This window comes from Perognathus longimembris, chromosome 6 (genome assembly GCF_023159225.1).
Source record: "Perognathus longimembris pacificus isolate PPM17 chromosome 6, ASM2315922v1, whole genome shotgun sequence".
Taxonomy (NCBI): Eukaryota; Metazoa; Chordata; class Mammalia; order Rodentia; family Heteromyidae; genus Perognathus; species Perognathus longimembris.
The window spans coordinates 62678343-62700983 of NC_063166.1; the positions used below are offsets into that span (position 1 = coordinate 62678343).

Below are 22641 nucleotides of genomic sequence, written 5' to 3' on the forward strand. Positions count from 1 at the left end.
GCTGGAGATAATTCTCATGGGTTTTCCTGGCTTTGAACCACAACCCTCAGATCTCAGCCTTCTAAGTAGCTCAAACTATAGGCATAAGCCACCAGTGCCCAGCTCTATGTCTCCCCTTTGAAAACAATTCTGTGGGCTCATACTTCACTAGTGCTGAGTGTACTTCCAGGATGGTTCAGCAGCAGGCGCCAGCCTTAGTGCCTCCAGCTGAGAGTGCACTGGGGGTTGCAGAAGAAGGGAGGGAGGGCAAAATCTCATGGTATGATTCCGTACTCCCCTTGGAATAAACCAGACAACGGGAAGCATTAGGTTGCTACCACTAAGAGGAGCTATTAAACTCTACCTGTATCTTCCTCTACCCAAACAGGAGGGGCAGCAGTGTCTTCTAAGTTGAATGATCCTAAACCAATTATTTTTATCATGTAAGTGGCAGGGTTGCGCCTGAATGGATGTCATGAAACACAGAAGGGTAGAGGTAAGCATGGAACACAGAACAATCCAAGGTGGAAAAAAAAAGCACTCTTTTCCAATTATTTTATTCCTTAACATCTTAACAAAAGAATACTACCCAAAGTTTAAAAAACCTTTGAAAAATATAGTTTTGTATTATTTACACAACATATGGGTACAGGTTCCAAAATCATATAAACATTGCTACCTTAGAAACACAGTGGGAAGGCGAGATGTAACTCACTGCCTTTTTGATGTGAAGAGTGATAAATATGTTCTCATATTTCAACTGCCTGCTATCCTGATATATAAACTATAAGGTACCTGAGAGGTTGGAAGACTAACAAAATGATGAACTCGAACACATTTGATCCTGTTTGATCTTAATTTTCAGATTTAAAACTTACTGCATTTTAAATCTTTTTCAACTTCATAAAATAAAGCTAAGCTAGCTTTCTTCTCATTATCCTAGATGATCTAATGTGAACCACGTGAGCTGTTCCTGTGTCTATAAACCTAAAACTCAAACCTATAATGAAGTTGTGTAAGATATATATCCCCATTGCTTTGGAAACAGCCTAAATTCCACTTAGAGAAATGTCAACTCTTTAGTTTCCATGCCGAATTATTTCTTAAAAAAAACAAACAAAAAACAACAACACAGGGCTGGGAATATGGCCTAGTGGCAAGAGTGCTTGTCTCCTATATATTAAGCCCTAGGTTCGATTCCTCAGCACCACATATATACAAAATGGCCAGAAGTGGCGCTGTGGCTCAAGTGGCAGAGTGCTAGCCTTGAGCAAAAGGAAGCCAGGGACAGTGCTTAGGCCCTGAGTTCAAGGCCCAGGACTGGCAAAAAACAACAACAACAACACATAAAACAGACTGACAATAATTGGAATAAGAAAATGATAAATTATTCAAGAAAGCTAAGATTAAAAATTCTAAATTACAGTTTTATTTGTATTTAAAAATACACTGGAAATTCTGCACATGCCCATGATCAAGCTTATTTTCAATGTACACTACTTCAATTTTGATGACATGGTTTGTTCTGACAAGTCCTTTTTCAAGCTGAACACCAAAACAGGGAAACTCCTGTAGATTTCCACTGGGGCTGCTGCCGATGACGTACACTGCTTCCTTGCTGATGCTGGTGGGTGATTTTCATGTGCCTTTTATCACCTGAACAGTTTTCCGACCATAATGATAATAGCTGTAACCGGATGCAGCTGTGGTAAAAGCTGTACAGCACCTTTTATGGAAGAAAAGAAACAGGATTCATTTGTCAAACTGAAAGCAGTAACTATGGAACCATAATGTAAACATGTAAAAGAACTGTTCCCTAAATTTTTTTTTTTACTGTAAACAACCCCCCACCCCGGGGTTGAACTCTGAGCCTGGGTTCTGTCCCTGAGCCTCCCTGTGCTCAATGCTAGTGCTTTACCACTTGAGCCACAGTGCCACTTCCAGCTTTTTCTCTTTATGTGGTACTGAAGAATTGAACCCAGGGCTTCATGCATGCTAGGCAAGCACTCTACCACTAAGCCACATTCCCAGCCTACTATAAACATCTTAATATAAAGGTTGGGATGTAGCTCAGTGGCAAAGCAAATGTCCAGGGTTCGACCTCCAGCACCAAAAAAGGAAAGACACCCATATTAAAGAAACCCAAACAAAATCTTACATAAGCCAGGCACTGATGGCTCATGCTTGTAATTCTAGTTACTCAGGAGGCTGAGATCTGAGGATTGTGGTTCAAAGCCAGTCCAGGCAGGAAAGTCGGAGACTCTTACTGCCAATGAACTTCCAAAAAGTCAGAAGTAGAGCCGTGGCTTAACTGGTAGAATAAACCAGCCTTGAGTGAAAAACATTAGGAACAGCACCTAGGCCCTGAGTTCAAGCCCCAAGACGGGCACACAGAAAATAAAATAAAAAGCCATCTAGATAACATTTTCAGAATAATTTTAAATTTTACTTACCACAGTATCTGAAGATAAATGCTGTCAGCATAATTGAAAACTGGAGCTGCCAAAGAAGCTGCCACCAAGATTAACTGGACTGCTGTATTTACCTTAAAAAAAAAAAAAAGGAGGGGGGTGAATGGTGCCAAGGGGATCCTGTTTTAAGACATACTTTCAGTATGTCTCAGGCTGATTTGCAATATCCATGCCATAGCCGTCAGCGTTCTCTGGTGAGGACTTATAAAGGGTCAGCCTCATGTCAGCCTCCTGTACACACAGCTGTCCTTCACAACTAGCAGACATGTTACTACCATGAGTTTCCACAACAGTTCAATAATGTTGCCCAATTCCTTCTCTTCTTTCCTGTCAGTTAAACAGTCCTGTTTTAATTAACCTATCTCTTCCTAGATGAGGACAATGAATTAGGTGGCATGTCAGAGAGGACAATAAAATCAAGCCTGTAAACCAGATTTCCTGGTGCTTTATCCAAAGCTCCTTTTACTTGTCTACCTGTCAAAGTCTATGAGGTCAAAAACTGAAATAGAGCTGGGTGTTGGTGGCTCATGCCTAGCTACCTAGGAGGCTGAGATCTAAGGATCACAGTTCCAAAGCCAGCTTGGGCAGGAAAGTTCTTGAGTCTATTATCTCCAATTAACCACCAGAAAATAGGAAATGGTGCTGTGGCCCAAAGTGGTAGAGCACTAGAGCACTAGCCTTGAACAAAAAAGCTCAGGGACAGTGCCAGGCCCCGAGTTCAAGCTCCACAGTTAACTTAAAAAAAACAAAACTGAAAAACACTAGGCACAGTGGCTCAAGTCTCTAATTCTAGTTACTTGGAAAGTGGAGATCAAGGGATCATGGGCTCAAAGCTAGCTGGAAAATAAAAGTTCATATGAGTCCATCTTACTCAATGACTGGGCTCAGTGGTTTGTGCTTGTTATCCCTAGCAACACCAAGAAGCCTAAATAAGAGGCTCATCACCCAGGAAGGCAAAAAGAAAGAACCTACTACAAAAATAAACTCAAGGGCTGGGGATATGGCCTAGTGGCAAGAGCGCTTGCCTCGTATACTTGAAGCCCTGGGTTCGATTCCCCAGCACCACATACACAGAAAATGGCCAGAAGTGGCGCTGTGACTCAAGTGGCAGAGTGCTGTCCTTGAGCAAAGAGAAGCCAGGGACAGTGCTCAGGCCCTGAGGCCAAGGCCCAGGACTGGCAAAAAAATAAAAATAAAAAATAAACTCAAGGAACAGTGTACTTTTCCTTGCAAGTGCAAGGCTCCAAGTTCAATTCCTACTTAGTATTGGGAAGTGGGGGTCCTGGCGTTAGAAAGGGGCATCTCCAAAATACACTAATCTCTAGAGCCTCTGGAAGTATTGAGCAGGATTCCCTACCCCTCAAAGGCAGCACTGGAGGAAATCTAGTCTAGTTCTAGTCTGAGGATGCCATGTACACATCATGAGAAGCATGCTGTCCAAGTCTGTGATTATACAACTGTGGGTGATAATGTGTAAAGAAGCACCTTGGTTCAATCATCCACGTACAGCAAGGATCCATCCCACTTTATTTTTTAAAGTAAATGGTAAGTTTTGTCTGGAAGATTTCCTACAAGAACAAGAATTCATTTGGTACATTTTTAACTTTCTGTGGAGTGCTGCACCCAAACTGCTGTCCTTGATACAAGTCACGTGAAGCCAAAGCAGCACCTATATACCACGCAGGGAAGCCTGCACCAGGGAGTCTGTACAAGAGCAACAATTCCTCTGCTCCACAGATGATCAGTCTCTCCCATCTGCTAAGTCTGTCATAAAGGTTGAACCAAAAGAAGGACTTAGCAACTACACCAAGGCTACTGACTGGGGAAAGAAATACAGATCAAGAGGCATTCATCCTTTTATGAGCAAAATTTGTTTTGTGTACAGTTGTTATCCTGAAAGACTCAAGGAAGCAGAATGGACAACTAAGTGCAAGAGTTGTTTATGAGGGAATATAAGTCTCCAAGCCCCTGCAGGACAGCCAGTCTTAGAATGAAAGGACTTTGTAATTGCCTGGTATTTTTTTAACCATAGGGAGGGAGAGAGGTAAACTGCAAGAAACTCTTCATAATCTCTGCATCTTCAGTCAAGAAGCAATTGCATGTTAACTCTCATCTACTTTCCTGGACCTATTTTCTCATTCAAGGCTTAAACTCTCAGACCACCAACACAAGGCAAAACATTATATGAAGGGTCCAAAAAACTTAAGAGGACAAGAAACTTGGGTTAGAGTTGTCTGCCTAACTTAATCTCTATCCTTTCCAGTCAATATATTTAAATGTCTTAGTTTTAAGACTCTTGACTGAGTTTTACATTCATAATAAAAATCCACAAAAAATCCACAAAGGAATAACAAATGTTGCGTGCATCTCTTACCTTGCTGATGAATGTTGGCTTTAACCTAGCAGTAGCATAGCAAGGATTGAAATACTTAGCTAGTGTTCGCTGGCAAAAGACAAAAGGAACAAAGTTTCAATTTATTATTCAAAATTAAAACAAACACTGTGCTATTATTTAAGTTACAGTTGCTGAATATTTATTGTATATGCCTGGCCTTATACTAAAAAGGCCCTTTATATGCATCTTCCTTACATATTAAATGAGTGGTATGGATATTCTTTACAAATCATAGGCTAGTGAAAATAGTCTTTAAAATTCATAATTTTTTTTCATTCTTTCCCAAATTCTAATAGCTATCATAAAGTTTGCTTGACCACATATTTTTTACTAAATAAATTCAATGAAACTCTTTTACCTCTTCTTTCCTTTCTTTTCTGTTTATGTGGTACTGAGGAATCGAACCCAGGGCTTCAGACTCTACCACTAAGCCCCATTCCCAGCCCCTCTTATATCATAGTTAAAAAAACTAAATGAATACTGTTATATTTTTTACTGGACTAGAAAGCAAAGGAAGTTACCATGTGATGCTTAGGTGTTCAAAATGGTCACAGAACCAATGAAAGTGTGTTATAAGCAAACCACTGGTGCTTACACACCATGGATTTTTTAAAAACTAGCTCTAACAATCCATCGTAGAGGCTATTAAGACAGCAACAGGGCTTGCAGCCCCGAGAAACACCTTCAACCTTTTGCTATAGAAACGAGGCAAGCTGGGCCAAGTTCCACATACTATCAGGTAAAGAGCTAGACTTAGACTAGGGCCTTTTAATACTGATTATTCATGTATTCAATAAATAATTATCTCAGTGTGCAATTCAAACAGCAAGGTAATTATATAAAACTGCTAAGTAATCAATAATAATCACAATAAATTACTCCTGCAAGTAAAGCAGCATACAGTAGAACAATTTCTTTTAAATTTTTGCTTTAAGTTGCAAGTAATACTAAAAGAATATTTTCTGAAACAAACTCACGGGTGTTGGAAGAGTTCGATATCTGACATAAAAAACAGCAGCGATCAACATTACATCTCTTGAAATTATCATATAAGTAAGTGGAACTGAAAATTAAATACAAAAGAATTATGAGGATTTTGAAAATTACTAATAGACATTTTATAATAAAACCTTATTTTAAAACAAATCAATGTTTTTCATACTGAAAAATTTAAAGTATTTGATGATTTATTTAGTATATCTGCAGTAATAACCACTGGCTTTCAGTCGTGTGTGTGTGTGTGTGTGTGTGTGTGTGTGTGGTATCGGTCTTAGTGCTTGAACTCAGGGCCTGGGTACTGTCATTGAGCTGCATTTGCTCAAGGCTAGTACTCTAACCACTTGAGCCAGAACCCCACTTCTGGCTTTTTTTTGCGGGGGGGCGGGGAGAAGGGGCATCCCTGCCTTCTTGCCTTCTTGCCTATGATCCTCAGATCTCAACCTCCTGAATAGCTAGGATTACAGACATGAGCCACCAGTGCCCAACTTCATAGTCTTTACATAGACTATGGCTTTGGAAGTCTACTCCCTCCTTTCAGATCAAGGATCTTTGATCCTCCTGTTTCCTTTATTGCTTTCCCTTACGTGTGCTTACAAGGTACAATTACAGATGTCAGTCCCTACCCCCATCTTCTCCCTTGTTTCTTCTCATCTTTGTGAATTGGGAGACAAGTTCACCAAACTCATGAGGAAAAAATGCAAAGGGATAATAAGGAAAGAAGATTTACGAAAACTCCTTTTAAAACTCTTCCAGAGTTTTGGGAGCTTAAATACCTCCAACTGCATTTTACACTATAGAGAGTACATTTTATAGGTATTATCTGTAAGAAGACAAATCTGTTATCATCCTTGTCTAACCAGTTCCTTCCTCAGTATCCAGTCTTCTCCCTGCCCAGGCATTTAATGGATTCAACTTGTCCATAGTTTTCTTATAGGCTGAACATCTCTTACCCAAAGTGTATAGGACAGAGTTCGATGTTTTTCAGATTTTGGAGTATTTGCACTGACTTGGCAGATTTGATTTTACCAGTTGAGAATCCCTAATCAAAAGGCAAAATGCTCCAAATACCCAAATCTGAAGATATTCCTGTTACTGCAGGGCAGCCTCCCACAGGCATAGCTGACAGGAGGGTATTTCAGACAAGTAGCCAAAGCACCCATAGTCCCCTACTGAATGACAACAGAGGGCTGCAAACTTACTTCACACTGCATCCTTCTCTACGATAGGAAGTTCTAACCACAGACCTGTACCTTTTGTAAGAAACAAGAAATTCTTCCTATTTGCTGGCCAGGAGCTTTCCTACCCCAGCCCTACTTGCTCTGGGTTTGTTTCTGGTTTTAAGAGCTAAGTGTCAGGCTGCCTCCCAGCCAGCCCGGTTCACTCCCCTAGTCATGCTTTCCACCGTATCTGGGATGAAAGACATATGCTACTTAACATTCAGTTTTTCTGCTGAGATGGGATCTTCTGAACTTTCTTGCTTGGGGTTGTATGAACTTTGAGAAAAGCTTGAGATGTTAGGCATGTGCGACATGCCCAGCCACTGGCTGAAATGGAGTCTGGCAAACTCTTGGCCATGGGAATCCAGCTAAGAATTTTTTGTCTTTGTTACTCTGGGGCTTGAATTCAGTGCTTTCATGTTCTCACTTGGCTTGCTTATCACTGGCCTCTACCACGTGTAAGTCATGCCTCCAGCCCCTGCTGGGTATTTGGAAATGGAGTGTCTCAAACTTTTCTTCCCAGGCTGGCTTCAAACCATTATTTGAGATTAGTCTCCTTACTAGCTAGGATTACAAGTATGAGCACCAGGCACCCCTCTGAAAAACAACTTGAGCCACAGCACTACTTCTGGTGTGTGTGTGTTTTTCTTTCTGTTTATGTAGTATTGAGGAATCGAACCTAGGGCTTCATGCATGCTAGGCCAGCACTCTACCACTAAGCCACATTCCCAGTCCCCAAAACAACATTTAAAAAACAAAAATCCAGAGGTCAGCAGAGTGTTATGACTCATACCTATACTCCTAGCTGCTTGGGAGGTGGAGATTGGGAGGACTGTGGTTCAAAGACAACCTCAATCAGTTTAAAAAAAAAAATCTGGGCACAGTAGTGCCTGCTGGTCCCAGCTAGGTGGGAAGCGTAAATAGAATCACATTCCAGGCCAGCCAAGGCATCAATATGAAATCTATTGGAAAAGCAGCAAAAGCAAAAACAGTGGGGGCACTGCTCAGGTGCTCAGTGCTTGCCTGGCAGGCTCAAGGCCTTGCTGAACACTCCAGTATTGCAAAACAAAACAAAACAAAACAAAACCCAAAGCTCAAAACTCAGTTCAACTTGTTTTAACTACCAAAAATGAAAGGATCATATATATTTCCTTCATAATACCTTCAGACAACACATGAATTACTTGAGACTGACTTATGTTGCTCTCCAGTCCTGACATTCTATTGGCTCTGCAATTTGAATACAATCTCACCAATTTTTAATTACAGATTTTAACTTTAATCTCTGCTGGTTTATAGTTACTGAACTTTGGTCTAGTCCTCTATAATGGCACTGTTACAATGTACTCAATTGACAGAATCTGGAGCTAACAAGATATAACTGTATTAGACTAGAAACAAACCAAAAAAAAAAATCAAGCCATGAGTTTTTAGAAGCATTTTTTTTAAACCTTGTAAGACAAGCTTTTCTATAGCAATCATTACCTGGTAAACTCTGAACACACAACTCACATGATTAAAATGTTAAAAATCCATGTATATGGTAAACCCACAAGCCTGCATCTGGACAGGAAGATAGGTTCATGGAATTCAGAGTTGCTTGGGGCAATGCACTAGGCTCTAACCCAGCACTGTGACCTAGCAACAAACACCTCTGAACTCACTTGACTACCTGCAACTTGTCTGATGCATCAAATGCTTTTGAATGGAACATTTATTTCATCAAGAAGATAAAAATCCAATGTATATGCATTTAACAGCAAGACTATAACGAAGCAAAATTACAACTGTAAAGGAAAATAGAGAAAAATTAGACACACAGAAAGGAATGTTAGCCTCAGTGATAACTAAAGAGCAGACCAAAAGATGAAAAGAAGAAATGGGAGATTTAGATGACTTGCACTGGCTCATGTCTATAATTCAAGGAGAATCACAGTCCAGGGAAAATATACATGAGATCCTCATCTCAACAGAAAAGGCTGGATATGATGGAGTGTACCTTTCATCCCATCTACACAGGGAAGTGTAACAATTACAATACATATGTCTTAATAAAAAGTGGTTTATAGGTAGAAAATCGCACACGCACACCTGAGCACACATGTATGTGTTTGTATGCCAGTAATGTGATTTGAAACCAGGCCTGATACTATCCCTTTGCTTTTGTGCTCAAGACTAGCACTCTACCACTTGAACCACAGCTCCACTTACAGCTTTTTTTTTTTTTTGTCTCATGGACTTTCCTGCACTAGTTTGGCTTCAAACTGGGATCCTCAGACCTCATACATCTTGGCCTCTTGAGTAGCTAGGATTTTAAGTGTGAGCCATCAAGTGCTCACCATGATTTTTTTTTTTGAGAGAGAAAAATTTTAAAAGACCAACTAGGAAAAAAAAAAAGCTTAAAGATTTCTAATTCAAAACACAATCACATAGAAAAGAAAACATATGGGAGTGATATGAGACTTCTATAGCAAGATGAAATATGGACCTTGTAGAACAGTCTTTAAAATTCTGAGTGAAAATAATCAGGTTGAAAAATTATGGAAGTTAGAATAAAAGAAGAAAAATAGCAGGGTTCAATTGTATGGAGGGTAGAACAAAGACATTTTAGATGCCCTAGACCTCCAAAAATGTTGCTGCCAGGCTACATCCTGGAAAAACAGATGCACTATAAAGGAGAGAAAATGGAAACTACAAGAATGATAGCGAAGGAAGCGAAGCCCAGCTTGGAAGTGAAGCAACAATCCATAATGCAAAAAGCTAGATATAATTTCTATGTTCAACAAGACAAGGGACTGGCTAGCCTGAATAAAGTAACTGTAAAAACACATGCTCTACAAAAAAGATTGAACACATGTTGAGTGTCTACAGAATGCCCCATAGGCTTTTTTTCCTAAAGATTATTTACATGCATTACAATGAAAGCAAGTCCTTCCTTTCGGTATCAAGAATCACATTCATACCCCAATTCTAACTTTCAAAGCAGCACATAAAAACAAACAACATCATTTATTTTTACTTTGGTTTGAGAACTCAGAAGGTTAACAGACCCCTGCACTTCTTACCAATGTTGGTAATGACAGACATTAGTTAAGGGCCATATGGTAGCTACTGTAGTCTGAGGTCTTATTTCTACTTCTGGGAGAAAAACAAGTTTAGCCTGGTTTGGGAAAGGAAAGCTGATTGTGAAAACAGCTCAAGTAGAAAGTAAGCACACACAAAAAAGCACATTCAACACAGAAAATCAAAGATTCTGCTACAGAAAAGATTCAGAAAATGCACCTAGAAGTATGATTTGGAAATAACACAAGTGTCTAGTAAGGTGAAAAGTGATGATGTGTCTTCAGAATTTCACAGTTCTTGTTAGGATTAAACTCTACTTAATAATTAAGCTTAAGAAAAGTTTACATTACTTTCAAAGCATGAGGCATTAAAAATACAATATAGCACCGAAAGTTTCTAGAGTAATATAAATTGTCACTGTGAAATTTTTTACTAAATTTTAGTTTTAAACAACTGTACTAAGAAAACTACTTTTACTAGTATAACTAGGACATTAACGATAAAACAGCTGGACAACAAAACAGTGTAACCGTTTCAAATTTGGGGAGTTTAAAATTTAAAAATATATTTTGGGAACAAAAATTACGTGTCTCAAGATAAATGCTAAACTGACTAGTGTCCTTCTCCCCTGTGCTATTTAAAAGTACGCATGATGGCGTCTCTTACCTGGAATAAGGTCTGCATAGGTCAAGCTAACATATAAGATACTGATAAGTATTTTATCAGCAAGTGGATCAAGAGCACTTCCCAAAGCTGATTTTTGATTGGCCCAGTTTCGAGCAATAAATCCATCCAACTGAAAATAGAAGTGTTTTTTTTATAAATGGCATGATAGGAATAGAGTATACCTTGAAACTTAAAAGAGATATGAGAATAACAACTATGCTTTCATAAAACATTAATAAAAATTGCTTCTGTCTTTTACAAATGCTTTCATTCTTTTATGGAGATAACATTTAAATTAGCAGCTGACCTAAAAACAATGTCCTTTTTTCTATTACCACCATCCCCACTTCCCCCCAGCCCTCCCACTTTTTTTTTTTTTTTTTTTGCCAGTCTTGGGGGCTTGAACTCAGGGCCTGAGCACTGTTCCTGGCTTCTTTTTGCTCAGGGCTAGCACTCTACCACTTGAGACACAGCACCACTTCTGGCCTTTTCTGTTTATGTGGTACTGAGGAATCAAACCCAGGGCTTCATGAATGCTAGGCAAGAACACTACCACTAAGCTGCATTCCCAGCCCCCACTTACTGTTTTCACAATGCCCTATTGTGAGATGAACCCAGATACAAATCTAGACATGTAATTAACTCATAAAACACTCAAAGAAGCATGACTGACAGAACCTCTTTGTTTGTGGGGGAGGAGAGCTGGGGGGAGAGACAGGGTCTTAATATGTAGCCTAGATTGGCCTCAAAATCTTAATCCTGCCTCAGCCTCTAGAATGCTTTAATTATAGGTGAGCTTCAAGAAGCTCCTCATTTGATGCCTGGGTTATTTTTACTACAACCCAAATAGCTGCTTTTAGTTGGAGGGACTACTTTTAAGTGTGAGACGCTAAAGTTTCTGCTATCTACTTTCTACAGTATGATCTAACTCCTTAAATTATAACAATATTTTCAATTTTAAAATTTACTTGTTCAGTATCACTACTAATTTATGCTGACTGTATTTGTATTACTTGTAGTGGACTAATAGCTGCCTAATTAAAATGTTGATACTTACATGGTTGGTTAAATTCACCAGAGCTTTAAACAATGACTTGGTTGCTAGCACTAAATTTGAAATCTTACCATAAAAACAACAGGTGTCTAACTTAAGAAAAGGAAAGATGTGGTCACAATGAGGTCAAAATAATAAGTAAATAAACAAGACTGATACCAAGTACTGCCTATGCAGGCTACACAAGCAAGACAATTCCAGTTCACCCCAGGAATTGACTTCAGGCTTCAGCAACTGTTTGACTTTTCTATTTCTGTTTGAGATATAATTAAACATTTTTACGGGATAAATAAGTCCTCTCTAGCCAACTACCGCAGTGAGTGAAGGGAGACAGCAGTAAGACAGACAGGAACTTGGCTCTCTGTAGCAGAAGAAAACGCCTTCAAGTCTTGGCTCTGGGCCTGTGTTACCTTGGGGAAGTTATTTGGTTTCTCTTTAAGTTCCCTCACCCGAAAGATAGACATCTGCCTATCACCAGCACAAAATGTGATATTTGTATTTAGTGCTTAGCACCTGGTAAATCCTCAAAAAAAAGCGAAAAATGCAGTCAACTAGATATTATATCACACCAACGGAGCAATCTATTTTTTATTCTGTGTGTGTATGTCTGTGTGTTGGTTCTGGGGCTTTAACTCTGTGCCCAGATGTTGTCCCTGAGCTTTTATGCCCAAAGCTAGTGGCTCTACCACTTGAGCACAGCTCTACTTCTGTGATTTTTTTTTTTTAAATGGGGATAAGAGTCTCATGAACTTTCCTGCCCAGGCTTGACTTTGAATTTCAATCCTCAGAGCTCAGCCTCCTGAGTAGCTGGGATTACAGGGGTGAGCCACCAGTGCCTGGATGCAATCTCTCTTCAGTAGAACACAGGAACTACTGTTTAACGAAGTGTCTGGAATGGGGAGTTGAGCCCTTGAAAGCCTGTAGTTGTCAGTTCAGTTTCTGATCTCAGAGAAGTTAGTTCTCACTTTTCACCATCACCACCTTCCTGGCCTCACCAGAACTAACTCATAGATCTCAAGGTCATCATTTTATAAACATCCACAACTTCACAGCAACTCAACCCTGCCACAGTCCAACTGCTATATATCCCTGGGCCTCTGAACACTTTCACCTGTCTCACTTCAAATTCACAACCACAATCTCCCTTGGACACACAATGTACTCCCTATCTTCCACCTGTCTATGGAATTTACCCTCTCACCTCTGACCTAATTCATCTCTCCTAGGACCTCTCATTCTAGTCCATGACTGTCTATATTGTCCTTGGGGACAATTATCAGCACTTCCTCCTGTTCCCACCATCAACCCCAACACTGCTGCATACTATCCTCTCCCTTCCCCTATCTCCTCTAGTCTCATGCCTCCCACTTCCAAGTTTGTCTCCTGCCTTCCCTTCCCCTATTTCCCTTGCATCATCATCAAGCTCTCCTTCCCTACCTGACAGCTACTAATCAGTTAGCAAAATTTCCTCAGGATATCTACTTTCCTTGCCTCTATTTTTCTACTCTCCCATGAAGTAACTTCCTTAAAGCAATGTTGACTGTCATGACCTCACATCAGCTCACCAATGCACTCCAATTGTTTCCACTCCTCTAGATGGCCCTCACTAAGGTCTCCAATGAGTTTTCAGATTACCTCATCTCAACACAACCCAGGACTTTCCCCTTATATCCCCTTCATTCTAACCCCTACCCTTCTCAGCACCCTTTACCATTTCTTCTCCGTACTTATCTCTCATTTCTCTCATTCTTCCCCAGCTTAGATCATTCACCCAGACTTGACATCTCTATGTGATGGCTCCCAAATCTTCTACAACAATGACTTCCGCTAACTTTACTAATACAGTCAATACTCAACTGATGCCTCCATCACAATTCTTGTCCTGCCAGTGCTGCCTATACCAGAAAATGCTGTTCCATTCACCTGGCTATTGGAAAGAGAGGAAAAAGGAGCAGCCTAGTGTTTACATCTGACTCCTTTTCACTCCATATATCCAGTCTATCAACACATCAACACCGTTTAAAATACTATCTCAAACCCATCCACTTTTCCTCTAAACCCATCTTAGTACACACTACCACCGCTCTCCTAGGCAAGCCTCTCTCCCCAGTTGCTCAGCTTCTATTCTCACTCTCCTGTAGTGAACCAGGTGAGGCAGGCTATCTGGACAGCAGCCAAACTGTAGGCACCAAAACCTCCACAGAATAAGTGTGCAACATAGTATGTTAACTACATTTTCATACATAGCATCTTACACATTCAAAAAATGGAAACAAGGTCCTCTCCCATTCCGGGAATATTGCAGTCTCATGTGGCAGCTAAACCTCTGCCTTCTCCAAAACAAAGCAAACCCCCAAGTTAGCAGAAAGCCATGAAAGGAGAATACAATAATGAAGAACCTTTTGTCTATTGTACAAAAAAATTTCCAACATCAGCATAATGGTCTTTGGCAGGGTGGGAGGCCACACTAACATGAGTACAGACTTCCAGGTTTCAGAGATAAAAGCAGGCACATGTACAAAAAAGAGGAGATTGTGATAACGGGAAGAGATAGAGGCAAATAAGAACTAAAGTCTGAATAAAGAGAAGAGTTCATTTGAGAGAATGTATTCTGATGGCTCTTTGGAAATTCCATACAACAATGCATTTACCCTTCAAATTCTTCAGCTAATTCTATAGTGCACACAAATGGTACTGGGCAGGTAAAATATTGTTTATAAGCTCAGGATAGCTGACATTACAGGGAAAGATACTATACAATAGTTTCTACTTTTACTAAATATAAACTAAATAAAAGTTTGAAACAGAAATGGTTTGAGAACACCAAACTATTACTGCCTACCTGTGTGCTCACTTGGATCTCAGACCAACCCCACATAAGACGCTACTATTTGTATTCTAACTATGCCCTGATACGAAGCTTTCCCTTCTCCCTTTCCCCCATTTACATGGAGTTTTACAAGTTATTTTCAATCCTTTATGGAAGAAGGTGGGTGATAAATGTAAATGTCATACGTGATGACAGCTGGCCAGGAAACAAAAAGTAATGTAGCCTTCTGGTATAAAACTATTTTTTCCAGTTCTAATTTGAGATCCCTCAACACACTCCTCTTCAAAACAGACACAGGTACATCAGAGAGCTATTCTCCTCTCTGTCTTCTGGGGCAGTACGTAGCAGATGGAAGGATGCCCGAAGCCCAAACAAAGATTTCCAGTAGGAAATCTTGTGTGGAGCAGAATCAGCAATCCAATACGTGGGCTCACTCCAGCCTTTCCTGCTGACAGGAAAGCTGAGCAGAGCTCTGGCTTCAACAAGGTCATATCCTAAATTTCTGGGCCGTAAAAACAACTGGTCTACTATTTCCAAGAACTCTACTAGGAAAATCAACTCTTGAAGATCAGAGTAGTTCTATCACAATAAATTAAAAAACAATCATAGAGCTTCTCTCCTTTCCTTCTATTCCTAAAGCAAGCACTTAGCTCTTGGGAATTCCTAAAGGTAATTCTTTTATGAAGATGTTTAAATCAAAGGGTAAAAACTAGGGGCTGGGGATATAGCCTAGTGGCAAGAGTGCCTGCCTCGGATACACGAGGCCCTAGGTTCGATTCCCCAGCACCACATATACAGAAAACGGCCAGAAGCGGCGCTGTGGCTCAAGTGGCAGAGTGCTAGCCTTGAGCGGGAAGAAGCCAGGGACAGTGCTCAGGCCCTGAGTCCAAGGCCCAGGACTGGCCAAAAAAAAAAAAAAAAAAAAAAGGGTAAAAACTATATGTCTATGCCTCTATACAACTTCATATAAAAGGAGTTCAACACAGATGCTAAAGATAAGTACTAGGATCAAATTCATCTTGAAGATTTCCTTCCAAAGAATGGCTAAGACTGTGCTATTTTGAGGCAGCAGTAGAGACCCTGGGATTTGGAAAGGAGCCAAACAAGAATGCATTTGTAACTTACCAAATCAGTTAGCCCAGCTAAAGCAAAAACTCCTAGGGCAACATTGAAATCTTCTTCAAGAATCAAATAGCCCAAAACTGGGGCCAGGCCAATTCTTGTCATTGACAACATATTTGGGATTGTCCATGGATTTTCATACTGAAACACAAAGATAACAAAATTTAAATGAAATATCATAAGTTCATACTTAAAATACATTTTATTTAGGGAAGATACACACTTAAAAATTTAATATTTTTACATAAGTACTCCTATATAAGTGTGTGTATATGAGAAAGTTTTATCACAATGACAGAAAAACTTTTAAAATATATTGAGTTTGAGTCAACAACCTAGCTACTCAGGAGGCTGAGATCTAAAGATCACAGTTCAAAGCTAGCCTGAGCAGGAAAGTCCATGAGACCCTTCTAGTAACTATCAATAGTTGGGAAGCAGCTGGGCACCAGTGGCTTGCGCCTGTAATCCTAGCTACTCAGGAGGCTGAGATGTGAGGATCACGGTTCAAAGCCAGCCCGGGAAGAAAAGTCCTTGTGAGAGACTCTTATCTCTAATTAACCACTCAAAAACCATAAGTGGAGCTGTGGCTCAGAGTGGTCGGACACTAGCCCTTGAGCAAGAAGAGCTCAGGGACAGCGCTCAGGCCCTGAGTTCAAGTCCCACAGCCCACAAAAGGAAAAAAAAATTTGGATGACTCAAATGGTAGAATACTGGCCTTGAACAAAAAAGCCAGGTGAGCATGTGAGGCCCTGATTTCAAGACCCAGTACTGGCACATGCACGAATGCAAGCACATACAGACAGCACCAAATTATCAATCTCAAGCATTTGTCATAAGTAGCATATGAAGGTATGCATAAGGGGGACCAGACTTAATTCTATAACCTTGTCATGAAGTGAGCACTGGTGGCTCACGTCTATATTCCTAGCTACTCAGGAGGCTGAGAACTGAGGACTGTGGTTCAAAGCCAACCCAGGCAGGAAAGTTCATGAGACTCATCTCCAATTAATCACAGGAAAACTGGAAGTGGAGTGGAGCTGTGGCTCAAAGTGATAGAGCTCTAGCCTTGAGCAAAAGAGCTCAGGAACCCAAGCCCCACACCCACAACCAACAACAACAAAAAAAGAAAATTGCTGGGAGAAAGTGGAAATAGAAAGAGATTGAGATAAAGGGAAATGAAGGAAAACTGTGTAAATCACTTCAAAACAGCCATGAAAAAGTTAAGACCTTCCCAAGTAAAAACCATGGGCTCTCACAGCTACCATATGGGAGCTCTGATTCCTTGAAACTTCATTTGTAGCCAAGCTGTTAGAAGCTGGCACTAGCAAAAGGGCTCTTTGACAGCTGCTCTGAAAAACAACCCTTCCTTGCCAAACAAATCCTGATTTGTAAGAGGGTATTTCAACTTTAAGCTTCAGCCCAATGGAGTTAAGACACAGATTACCAGTGTTTACCTTGATATTGTTTCATTTGTTCCATTTGTTTCTTCAAAAAAAACCTTATGGATGTACTAGATCAGTAGATCTTCTTTCATATAGTCTCCAATATTCAAAAATTCATTTCCACCTTATTGCTATTATCCCTGGTAATGGCTCCCATTATTATTATGGTTTAGTTTTCTCTTATATTTCCTCCATGAATCATACTAGTTCTGCTACTTTGTCACAATTCTAAAACAATAAATTTGACTTTGAATTCTTTAAAAAAAAAGTACAAAAAGTAACAATAAGAATATACCTTTCCCTAAAGCCTGAGTTTTTCTTCTCTACTAAATCAAAGCCTGCTAATTCTATGCCCATGGGACTTTGTCTTCACAAAACAAATCTTAAAACTAGGCACCAATGGCTCCTACAATCCTAAATTACATCTACCTTTTTTTTTTTTTTTTTTTTTTGCTGTGTGCCAGTCCTAGGACTTGAATTCAGGGCGTGCACACTGTCCTTGAGCTTTTGTGCTCAAGGCTAGTGCTCTACCCCTTGAACCACAGCTCCACCTTTGCTTTTTTGGGTGGTTAACTGGAAATACAAATCTCTAGGACTTTCCTACCCCCAGGCTGGCTTTGAACGAGATCCTCTGATCTCAGTCTCGGGAATATCTAGGATTACAGGCATGAGCCCCCAGCTAGATAACATTTTTTTAAAATCAGTAATCAACTAGTTTTAACTTTAATTTAGGAAAACAAACTACAAGAAGAGTTCATTTCTAAGGATACCTTTTCGACTCCCATGAAGTACTCTGTAAGAAAAGGCACTCTAGAAAGACACTGTTTGTGGTTAGAAACAGAAGCCAGCAAGGAAGCGCCTCAGTTTAGGGGGTAAAGCTGGTTGTTGGGGTCAGTGGCAGCGTACTGGCACTGGAAAGCTACAGGACAACTTTAAATTCTCCAAGGAACAATTACCAAACAAGAGAAACACAACCCTCTACACTGGGTTCTTAAACTGAAACTAGGACCACATTCTATAACTGTCTGAAAACACCCTCAGACTAGATTCCAAAATCAGGCTCAAAGACTAGAATGTTTCAGAGATCAGAGGGAAAAAGATAAGTCTGTTGATCACCCTGGCACAGTATACATCAAGTACAAATCTAGTGTTCCAGCAACTCAGAACCAGCTGGGAAGGGGAAGGTAGGTCAACATTGAGAAAATAGGATAACCAAGGGAAAGACCCAAACAAAATACTCAAGAGACACCTATGGAGGCCAACAGCCACATTCACACTGAATAAACAAAATGGAATGTTTGCTCCAACTGTGAAAGGGATTCTTTTGGTTTCCCTATAAAATAGCTCACTTAAAACATCTCCATAATTTCGAATCATTAGACTTGGTAAAAGTTTTAAAAATGAACATCAGGAGAGCTAATCTTAGATTACCCAACCAGATAACCTGTGGCATACTCGACCAACTACAGCCGTTCTGGGAAGGTCTTCAGCCAGGATGAGGGCAACTTCAAAGCTTCCAGCATTCAAACCGCAACATGCTTTAGCTAGTAGGGGAGTTGAGAGCCCTGCCAGGATCTGGCAGCCTCAACCCATGCTGTAAACTGATGAAAGCAGCACAGGGGCCCACTGAAGACCTAACAATTGAAGATGTAATAATTGCATGAGTCTTGCTAACATGACATCAAAAGCTCTGGGGTCTTATGCCTGGGAAGTAGTTGAACAGGTAAGTGGATAAATACCTTCCTCTGTGGCCTTAAGGATAGTTTTCATCTTTATTAGAAGTTGAAAAATCTGGGGCTGGGAATATGGCCTAGTGGCAAGAGTGCTTGTCTCCTACACATGAAGCTCTAGGTTCGATTCCCCAGCACCATATATATGGAAAACGGCCAGAAGGGGCGCTGGTGGCTCAGGTGGCAGAGTGCTAGCCTTGAGTGGGAAGAAGCCAGGGACAGTGCTCAGGCCCTGAGTCCAAGGCCCAGGACTGGCCAAAAAAAAAAAAAAAAAAAGAAAAGAAAAAGAAGTTGAAAAATCTTTTAACAACTAGTTAAAGCTAATTATTCTCCGGTCTAATGTGTAAGGTTGACAAAAGTCAAAAAGTGGGTCACTGGTGGCTCAAGATTGTCATCCTAGCTACTCAGGAAGCCGAGGATCTGAGGATCAGTCTGAAGCCAGCCTGGCAAACAAATCAGTGAAGACTCTTATCTCCAATTAACTTGCAAAAAGCTGGAAGTGCTCAAATAGACAGTGGACACATGTTTTCTCACATGCTGAAGCTACATGTAAAATATACCAGGGTATGATAAACTATACATGGCTTTAGGCATTCACACATGCAACCAAAAGAGGATACTCTTAGGGGAGAAACAGAAAGACCAATGCCTATGTACCTCTAATCATATAAAACCATATGTATTGAAATGGGATGGGGGTGGGGGAGGAGGAGGCTGGAAGTGGAAAGAGGAGTGGCTCAAATGCTAAGCACACAAGCCTTGAGCAAAAAGGCCAAGGGTAGATAGAGCAGGAGACCCTGAGTTTACTGGCACACATACAAAGTGAAGTGAATCCACTCTGAAATTAGGTGAAACACTAAAAGAAGGGGTATCTTTCTCAAGATTCTTCCCTAGACATGGCTTACACTTTAAAGAAACGCTTTAGATGAATTTTAAAAAGTTTTTTTGGGGGGTGGGGGGGAGGGAGTCGGTCATGGTGCTTGAATTCTTGGCTTGGGAACTTTTCCTGAACTCTCCAGCTCAAGGCTTGTGCTCTACCACTTGAACCACAGCTACACGTCCGGTTTTCTGGTGGTTAACTCACAGGCTTTCCTGCCCTGCCCGGGCTGGCTTTGAACCGCGATCCTCAGATCTCAGCCTCCTGGGTAGCCAGAATTACAGACGTGAGCCACCCGCGCCCGGCTTAAAACTTTTTAATAAGATTAATAAGATCAGCAAAGGGGAGTGCGCGCAGGCCTGCCCGTATTGGGTCTCGAACCCAGGGCCGGTCGGCTTGCCTTCCCTGGGCTTTGTCGCTCAAGACTGGCGCTCTACCACTTGAGCCACAGCCCCACTCCCGGCTTTTTGGTGGCCACTTGACCCTCGATCTTCAGATCTCAACTTCCGGCCTGAGGTGGAAGGCTTAAGGCTTGCACGCGCGAGCCCCCGGCCGAAGTTTCCCGATGCAATGTGCACACCGCCCCTTCCAGCAACCCGTGTGGAGGATGGAGAAGGGGGCGAGGGGAGGGGACCCACCGGCCGAGGCCCCAGAAATTCGCTCCGACCGAATGACCGGACCCTAAACTTCTCAGGAAAGCCTGGGAAAGTTCGGAGGCGGGCCCAGGCGGCCCGGGAACCTCCAGCCCCGCTCGGCACCCCGCCCCCCCGCGGCACGTACCAAGCTGGCGGTGCTCGACGGACCCCACCGGCCTGTCGCGGGCTCGGCGGCGGCGGTGGCGGCGGCGGCGCCTCCTCCGGCCGCAGGCCCCGAGGCCGCCTTCCCGGCGCCCGAGCAGTGGCTCCGCGGGCCGGGCCAGGGCAGCCGCAGGCCAAGCGAGGCCGGGCGCAGCCACCGGCGCTCGGCCAAGCAGCCCAGGCAGCAGACGGCGGGCGGCAGCAGCGCCCCGCGACCGCGCCCCCGGCCCAGGCGCGCCCATGGCGCCCGTGCGGCCGCGCGCAGCGACCCCCACGAGTCGCGCGCCAGGCGCCAGGCTAGCATGTCTCTGCGGCCGCGCCACGGGCCCGCAAGCGGCAGGAGCTCAGCAGGCCGCACGCTCGGCGAGCCGCTCCACCCCGGCGGCCCAGCGATCGCAGAGAGGGGCGGCGGCCGAAGCCTCCATACTGATTAGCAGACCCTAGCACATTCCTCTTATACAGGAAGTCTGGAACCGCCGAGCAAGGACGCTTTCGCGACGCTTTTACGACACCAACGCGGATCGGTTCTTCAGCGCCCCCGGGTGGCAGACGCGGGCATGTACAGTCCATGATGCCTTTGCAAAAAGCAGTGTTGTTTTGTTGTTGTTTTGTTTTTTTTAAACTTCTGTCTCCGCATCTCCGCAGGCTGGAGCCCAGGCCAGTGGTCAGAGACAAGGAGATGAGCACTGCTACAGGGGCGCAAGGGGTCGAGACGTCTCAGCCTACAGCCTGAAATCCTGGGTGTCTGTGGGGTGGAGCAGGGTTTGCTATCCTAGCTACTCAAGAGGTTGAGATCTGAGGATCACCGTTCCAAGCCAGCCAGGGCAGGAAAGTCTGTGAAATTCGAATCCCCAATTATCTACCAAAAAGGCTGGAAGCAGAACTGTGGCTCACTAAGTAGAGTGCTACTCTTGAGCAAAAAAACCCAGGGGTGGGCTGGGAAGGTGGCTTTAATGGTAGAGTGCTTGCCTAGAATGCATGAGGCCCGGGGTTTGATTCCTTAGTACCACATATACAGAAAAAGCTGGAAGTGGCGCTGTGGCTTAAGTGGAAGAGTGCTAGCCTTGAGCAAAAGCAGTTCAGGGACAGTGCCCAGGCACCGAATTCAAGTCCCAGGAGCCACATTAAAAAAAAAAAAAGTCATGAAAAAAGTCCAGAGTTGTGCACAGTGGTTCTTGGGAGGTTTAAATTGGTATCTGGCAGAAAAGTAATAATGTTCTGGTTCCATATTCCATCCCCTTTTTTTCCTTCATGAGCATGAAGTGCATGAAATGAAGGTGTGCATGTCCAAATAATGAAAACTGTCCCTGTTACCAATTACTAGTTTACTGGGAAAGGTCTATTATACCAGATATTGTCCTATATAATCCTTCCAAATCTACTGTAGGCTCCATTCGACTTTACTTTTACAGGTAATGAAGCTTAGGCTGAGAGGTTAAGATCTTGTTTTTTTCAAGCTCAAAAAGAGTACACAATAGGTGTTTGAGCTTCTTATGGAACTTTGTCAAACTGAATATGCTTTCTTTTTCTTCATTTTTAGCAGTACTAGTTTTAACCCTAGAGCCTCACACTTGCTAGGTGAGGGAGCGCTCCACCCCTGGACCCACGCCCCAGTCTATGCTGCTTTTAAATTTGCAGGGCTTGTGTGCTTTTGGCCAGGTTGGCTCTCTACAATTCTGGCTGTCTGGTCCAGTAATTAGTAGATACTGAACACAGAATCTGGGAACATCTAGAGCAGTTTCTTCTCATGAATTAGGCTTCTATCATCTTTCCCCCAGTAACTTCATATATCTTCATATTTTACTTTCCAGAGCTTTGTTTCCTCTTTGAACAATGATGAATTGTGTAATTCCTTTTTCTACTTTTTCATTTGATGCTAACTTTTTTAACACATATCTATATCTATATATGTATATCTATCTATACCTACATATTCCGTCAGTCCTGAGGCTTGAACTCAGGCCTGATATTGTCCCTGAGCTTTTTGAGCTTCACTTCC

General features: G+C 42.0%; 1 protein-coding gene across 1 annotated transcript; it reads right to left on the reverse strand.

The window, feature by feature from the left end:
- Window positions 1–1385: 1385 nt before the first annotated feature.
- Crls1 (cardiolipin synthase 1) lies at window positions 1386–21093 on the reverse strand. The gene is made up of 7 exons (XM_048348824.1): window positions 20626–21093; window positions 15800–15937; window positions 10791–10920; window positions 5823–5908; window positions 4825–4893; window positions 2433–2524; window positions 1386–1705 (listed from the first exon to the last, which is right to left on the reverse strand). Exons 1-7 carry the CDS (start codon window positions 20944–20946, stop codon window positions 1618–1620), a joined length of 924 nt encoding a protein of 307 aa, XP_048204781.1. The 5' UTR covers window positions 20947–21093; the 3' UTR covers window positions 1386–1617.
- Window positions 21094–22641: the final 1548 nt, after the last annotated feature.